The sequence below is a fragment of the Puntigrus tetrazona genome, chromosome 18, assembly GCF_018831695.1.
Source record: "Puntigrus tetrazona isolate hp1 chromosome 18, ASM1883169v1, whole genome shotgun sequence".
NCBI classification, from domain to species: Eukaryota; Metazoa; Chordata; class Actinopteri; order Cypriniformes; family Cyprinidae; genus Puntigrus; species Puntigrus tetrazona.
This window is the reverse complement of record NC_056716.1, coordinates 20,927,800-20,935,312: the sequence shown is the minus strand read 5'-3', so window position 1 is coordinate 20,935,312 and position 7,513 is coordinate 20,927,800. Positions and strand designations below refer to the sequence as shown.

General features: G+C 36.0%; 1 protein-coding gene across 1 annotated transcript; it reads right to left on the bottom strand.

The window, feature by feature from the left end:
• Positions 1 to 1,879: 1,879 nt before the first annotated feature.
• Positions 1,880 to 6,798, bottom strand: arsa (arylsulfatase A). Its single transcript, XM_043264880.1, has 8 exons — positions 6,382 to 6,798; positions 5,285 to 5,525; positions 4,907 to 5,125; positions 3,564 to 3,733; positions 3,367 to 3,491; positions 3,166 to 3,293; positions 2,739 to 2,841; positions 1,880 to 2,643 (listed from the first exon to the last, which is right to left on the bottom strand). The coding sequence occupies exons 1-8, from the start codon at positions 6,603 to 6,605 to the stop codon at positions 2,348 to 2,350; spliced, it is 1,506 nt and encodes a 501-aa protein (XP_043120815.1). The 5' UTR covers positions 6,606 to 6,798; the 3' UTR covers positions 1,880 to 2,347.
• Between the last annotated feature and the right edge of the window lie 715 nt (positions 6,799 to 7,513).

Genomic DNA, 7,513 nt, shown 5'->3' with positions numbered 1-7,513 from the left:
GATAGGACGGATTTATGAAGAGATGGCATGATTTAAAGCTGCAGTGCTTAACTTTTTTGTGTTTAAAATTAGAAAATGCATATAATAAGAGAATACACAATGAATCCAGTTTACAAGTCGTGTTTTTGGCTCGTCCTGAATCACTACTACGGTACACCTTTAACAAGTGTTTATATTCGGACTATTTAGACTGCTTCGGGTAGGTGTCGTTGCGGAGTACCTGTGTGATATGTCATGCACATAAACAGAGAGAAGTAGTTCCGGCTACAATGTTCTTCCGCCACGCGCGCAGTTCGGTATATTAACCGTTAGAGCTCCAAAAGTCACGGACTGCAGCTTTAAATGTAGCTACATCAAATAGATATGGCAGTTTTTTTTCCATCACACCCTGTCAGGTAATTTCCTGTTTTATTATCTAAAAAGGAGGGCTGCGTTTTGAAGGTAATATTAGCATACTGCATACCGCGTGGCGTAAACAACCTGTTATTTTGCATTTTACACCCAGAAATCTGTCTTAAGATTTGTCAGTCTGTCAAAATAATAAACGTCACGTACTTGAGGGATTTACTATCCTGTTCTTTGTGCTCTTTTATACTGCACATTTTGGCAAAGCGTCTGACTTTTATTGCGGTATGCTAGTATGGTAGTATGCTATTTTGAACGCAGCCCAACGTTCCCAACACACGTGACTGTATCCTCCAGCGGCCTGCAATCTGTTTCCATGGTTACCCGTTCATTTTGCGACGGGGACGCTCTCTCGCGGAAGGAGTTTTATGTTTTAAACGTGTCTTGTTTTCAGTTAAGAGTGCTGTAAATATTCTAGAGTCAGAATCGCCATGCTGTGTCCTTTCTGTTGAGTACGTTATTGAGATAAATATGTAAATTTAAAAGAAATAATATTAATAATAATGTCGATGATAACAATCTCACAACCAAAAGCCAACTGTGATGGGGTGAAAAGATATAAATAGCTTTGAATTAGTATTTGTATCTTTCCTTTATCCGCTTTTCATTGGTATACATCTGTTGTTGGATGTGTGGTCAGTCACTATGTGCGGAATAACATGCACATGCCGTGTCAATCAGATCTTCATTCACAAACAGACACGCATCGAATGCCCAAAAAACTCATTCGCCATTGCATTTAACGAGTCAATCTGTCTCATTTACGAGCAATCGTTTATATCAATCAGAGCTCTAAGTCCTTAGTTATGACTGTTACATGACATTTTAAGTGTGTTCATAAGGTAAATGAATATCTTGAATATTTTAGCCTTCAATTTAGCAATTTGTAGTGACAAATTGGCTGTGAAACCCCTAACACATTCAGGCAGAGCATCTAATACTTCTTGATTACTTAAGCTTGGGTAGCTGAAATACAAAGTTCTTGACTTAAACGTACATAATTCAGTCCTTCACTGTATAACGGAAACAGCTTCAGTATGACAAAACTATGTATCTTGTATCTTTAAAAATGACAACTTGTAAAGAAAAAACTACAAAAAAATCTCACTGCCTTGTCATGGATTTGGTCTTATGAATAAAATACTATATGCTTGATGTCTCCAACGTGTTTGTGAGAAGTGTTATTTTAGTATAGTTTATAGTTTTTATTGCATTTTATCGTTTTTTATTTTTTATCATAGTTTATTTTGGCACACAAAGTAAATGAAAATAAGACATGTTCTGAAAACATCCGTTTTAATTTTATTTCAAGCTATAATTTTTTTATAGTTTAAATTTTAATTATAATTGTTTCTGAGTTTAATTGGCAAAGGTGAGACGGCAGTGCTCTCTGCCATTAAATGTCATCAGGGGTTCAACTATGCATTTTATATTTTGTCAGCCTTTAACTTAAATAAGAGTACCAGACCACAAATTAAATATAATTAGACCTGTGTTCTTTCCTTTATTTTTAAAATCACTCCATTATAACGATTCAGTGTTAAAAGCAGACTGATAGTAAATGAAAATACACTTTTAATAACACTGACACTTCACAGTATAGCTCCTCTATTCCCTTTACAACCAAATGCCGTCAAAAGCCTATTATTATATCGGTGAACTAGTCAGAGCCACATTTTGGTCTGCAAACCGACAGATAAGAGAAAATTAATAACACTTTTTAGCATTCATACGGCATTAACTGTGACAAAAAAAACAACAACTTCATTTTTTATCTTTTCAGTTGTTTTCTTCAACAAAGAACCAAAACGAGATTCCAGAAAAGTTGTGCTTTTTGCATTGCATTTTTGCTTGAAGAATGTAAACACAATCAGCCTTTCGCCGTTCTGGTGAACTGTGATTCGATGATTTGGCAGCGTGCCGGTGCTTGTCACCGCTTCCACTAAAGTGCAGAATTGCAACGGCAGCATGTGGGTTTAGGGGTGCAATTAGGAATGCAGCAGGGCTCGAGTGCAGAGTCTCTCCCTTTGGCTATCTCGCTCTCGCCAAACACCATAGAAGCCTCAAACTGCTCCTTGAAGACCTGGATTAGCTTGAGCACAGAGTCCCATTCTGTACTGTTAAGGTTATAGTTTTCTGATGGGTCTGCCTCTATGTTATATAGCAAAGGAGGATTATGGCGCTTGAGGAAAAGTGATGAGCAGTTGCTGTCTGGGGTGCTAACACTGTGAATTGCACCTGAGTTATGGGGAAAAAGACAATAGAAATAAACAAAAGAAGAAGAAGAGGTGGGAAGGCGAGGTTTATATAGTCTTAATAAAAGGTGAACTTACCTTGTGTATAGTAGTGTGCTTTGAAATTTTTCCATCTCACTGCAAACACGCTATACTTCTCGCTTGGAGAAACTGGATAGTAAAAGATGGTCTGTCTTTCACTCTGAAACATCAGTAACAAGGTTTTTAAAGCACAGGCTCACTGGCAGAGCTTGTTTAGCCTAAAATAGTAACTAATGAAGTAAAATAATGACAGATATTTTGGCAAACTATTTTAATTTTTTAAATAGGAGATTCTGTGACGTTGTCGTCAAAGATGTTCGTCTAATGCATGTATACGTAAGTTTACTATTCAAAAATAAAGCAGACTGAATGAAAGAATGATGCTAGTATGCTTAGAAAAAACTAATATAAAAATGGGTGCTGTCAAAAAAGTTTGTATGTAAACATATATTTATTATTTGCATATATATATTTTGATAATTACCTCTCCGTGATTCAACAGGATGTTTGTCATGTCAACCCCGTCTAGCTGAACGTCAGGTAACACAGCTCCAGCCAGTGTGGCAAAGGTGGGCAGAATGTCCAAAGAGCTGGCCAAGGCATGGGTCACACCTTTAAATGATGGGAAAACATAAATTATATTTCTTGTATGAATTCAGACCCTGGGCCGTTTATCTCTCAGCACCTGGTTGGATGGATCCAGGCCAATATGCGATGGCTGGCTCTCTCATTCCTCCTTCATAAGTCGTGCCTTTGCCACATTTCATCAGTCCAGCGTTTCCCCCACGTGATTTCCGCATGAGCTCTGGCCTGGGAACGCACACATAAATAGATAAATATAATTAGAAACGCACAAACCATGGACTAAGGAGAAACACCTACCCGTTGTCACCAGTGAAGAAGACCAGAGTGTTGTTGATCGCCCCCGTCTCCTCCAGGGTTTGCAGGATCTTCCCCACAGTGCCATCAAACTCCATCAGAGCGTCACCGAACGGCCCACGAGGAGACTTCCCTGCATAGTCTGAGCCTGCATACTGAGGGTAGTGTGTGTGCTGGAGAGACGGAGACCAGACAGAAAGCGTTTTTTCTAAGAGATCACAATGAGGGGTGAGAACCAGAAAGGCGTACGTGACAGTTCACCAACTTTACAGGAGGGCCAAATCAAAACTTTACCATACTTTGATACTATATGTATTGATTTTAAAGCACATTCTGGAAGCAAAAATATTACTTATTTTGAATAGTCTAAATTTTTCAAGAAAGATCTACCATGAGTTTTGAGAAAATTACATTAAATGATGAACACTATAAAAACCGTTAGAAAATCAATGCAATTATCACTTATTTTAATTTTATTTAAATTTAATTAAAAATGTAAATAAAAACCAAATTCAAATTAATCTTTACTATTTAACTGAATTACTATAATTATTATCTTAATTGTTTAGTTCATTATTATTTAATTTATAATTATTTAGTTAAGTCAGTCATGTTCATTCAGAACTACACTACCCACAATCCTCTTAGGCTCATCCATCAAAAAAGTCACTGTTACCAAGGAAATAGGATTTGTGCCAAAAGAGGTAATTAGACACTCCCATGAAGCATTGCGAATGAATCAAGTAATCCTTCCTAAACTCACAACTTATTATAACTTAACAATCCATCGACCTACACAGTTTAGAGTTTTAAAGAAAAAGGTGCTATGAAATTAAATAATGTTTTAATTTATTTATGAAAGCAGTTAAGGAAGCATTGTGCACATGTAAAATGTGTGTGCATTTTATATATATATATATATATATATATATATATATATATATATATATATATATATATATATATATATATATATATATATATATATATACCGTTTCATTTTAACCATTAAGCATTTTTTTAATGAATTGATTTTATTAGAATACTTTACATTCTTCTTTTTTCAATAACAAGCATTAAAAGAACATTATACTGTAAAATTCCATAAAATAAAATAATCTAGTACTTCCTTTCAAACTCTTTTATATAATATGCAAGCGATTGCATAAAACATTACAAAAATGAATTACTGGTCATTTATCAGATGCCTTTATCTAAAGTGACTTACAAATGAAAACAACAGAAGCAATCGAAACAAAAGTGCAACAGTGTGTAAGTGCTGTGACAAATCTAGGTTAGTTTATTTGATTAAAACGGTCGTTTTGATAAAAACTCTTTTGACTCACATGTGAAGGATAGTACAGGAAGAAAGGACGGTTATGTTGGACAGCATCACTGATGAATTGAGTGGCAAATTCACTGTAGGCCTTCTCGAGCTGCAGGAAGTCTGCGGGCTGCTGCTTGATGTTCTCATTAAACATGAGAGGTACGGTTACAACATCCTGATCACAGAAGCCAAAGCACTTCACATCCGGAGGGAAACACGTGAGATTCTGACAGGGACCCTTTGATAGAGAGATGCAATGCAATGATGAAAGACGGCCACAAAATGAAGACACGTTCAGAAATCAAATGACACAGCTGCATCAAAAACATATATTAATTATAATAATGTTATGCAATTTCCATGGTGCGTTCCAGATAAAATTCAAGAAAACAATGACCTGGTCGTGTGAGTATGGGATACCGAGATAGTTGTCGAAGCCCTGTCTGGTGGGCAGGTAAGTGCCGTTCAGCCCAACGCCCAGGTGCCATTTGCCCACTATGGCTGTAGTGTAACCCTTAGACTTCAGCACCTCTGCAATAGTGGTCTCGTTGAGCGGGAGACCCCCTTTAGAGGCCGGATACAGCACACCCGGGTAGATGCCGGAACGAGTCTGATAGCGGCCCGTCAGCAGGGCTGCCCTGGACCACAAAACGGTATATAAAAGGGAATTCTGCACATTAGCATGATAAATCATTAACAGAGGGTGCATTCTAATCAGGTTGATTATGATATTGGTTTATTCATCGTAAGATAAATGGAAGGTGACCTTGAACACATTGCATTTACCACGCAGTCGGCAGTGCATGTATCAGTCTGCATACAGAAGATGCATGTAGTCTGCATAGTATACATTTTAAATAATGCACAAATAGTAGTACCTTTATGATGCTTTCGAACCAAAATTATATTACCTTATATTACCTTGCACTCTGGCGCCATCTTGTGTGACGCTGTACTACCACTATAACATGCATCTGATATCTAATCAGTTTGACAATTTAAGTGTTTCTTGATGGCCAAAAAAAGAAGAAGCGTAAATAGTGAGCTTATCATTAATATAAAAATAATTTTAGAATTGCTGCAGAAATAATAGGACTATTAGTATCACAGTTTATGATTTTATATATATATATATATATATATATAAACATCTAGAAACCTTTTTTTTATTTTTTTAAACAATTTTATAAGCGAAGTAATCCATGAGAAATTAAATTAAATTATATAAGAGAAGTGATCAGTTAGACAATAATTTTTGATAGCCAGAAAAGACAAAACAAACACTAACAACAAAAGACCAGCTTAAAATGACTACATATAAATTATATAAAATAGCAATAATTATTATTATTTATAAAAAATATTCCCAATTTCTAATTTAATTACATCAAAAACTTTGAGGCTGGAAAGTGATTTAATAATTATCCAACGCAGGTATACAAATGAACGCATGAAAGTATCACTGATCACATGATGGATAACAGGTGGTTTTACCTGGAGGGGCTGCACACGGGACTCGTGACGTAGAAGTCGGTAAACCGGAGCCCGTGGGATGCAAGTCTGTCTAGATTCGGAGTGAGGGAGCTCGGGTGTCCAAAACAGCCCAGATCACCGTAACCCAAATCATCGGCGAACAGCAGCACGAAGTTTGGCGGCGAGGCGCGAGCACATCGAGCTGTGATCAGTGCAAGCAACGCGATTACGCGCATTAAAGCCATTACGCAGCTTACACAATCTTTACAATTAATACAAAACGTTATTGAAGTAGCATGACAGCCCCTTCTCGGTTTGTTATGAACAAACGCTTCGCTATGAACCTTGGGTCTAGTCCTTTCCTCAAAACTGTATTGCTATCATTTGCAACTGATGGAGTCTTTCATGTTGTCTCGATTGGATCACGTGATCACCGTCACGCGGTCACAGGAGGCTGATGGGATATGTAGTTTATTATCAAGAATCGGCGTGCATGTGCATCGTTTGCTTTCTTTTGCTTGCTTATGATTTGTGTGTGTTTTCAAAGTTTGACGGATTATATCACATTAACTTCAACAACATCGACAACAGTCTTCAAAACTTCTTAAAGTGTTTCCACTGAAAACAACTGCGTCTTCAGTGATGGTGAGTTTATTATTATTATTATTATTATTATTATTGGTGGTAGTAGTAGCAGTGTGACTCGAAAAATGTGCATTATTAAAAACAGTAACAAAAATAATAATAACTAATACAATTGGCAAGTTTATGCAAATATAAACTTTACCATTAAAAATACAAGCGTTTATCAGGGGAAATTATTTAAAAGTGTCTATTATTTCTCTAAGCAAACTGCATTGTTTGAGAAATACAAAGGTTTAAAACCCAGTATTAAAAGGCATTTGCAATCTTTATCAGGCTACAGATTTTGTCATTATGAATATATTTCCAGTATCTTATCAACAATTTTAGTTAAATTTTTATTCTTTTTTTTTTAATAGTTTCAGATTTTATTAATATGTGGTAGGCCCTAAGTCACCTTTTGATTTAATTTAAGCAGAACATAAAATCAGTAATAATGTCATTATTATTTGAGAATGTTTCTAAAAATGTGGAGATGATAATATCAAATTCATAAATGTATAAACGTCTT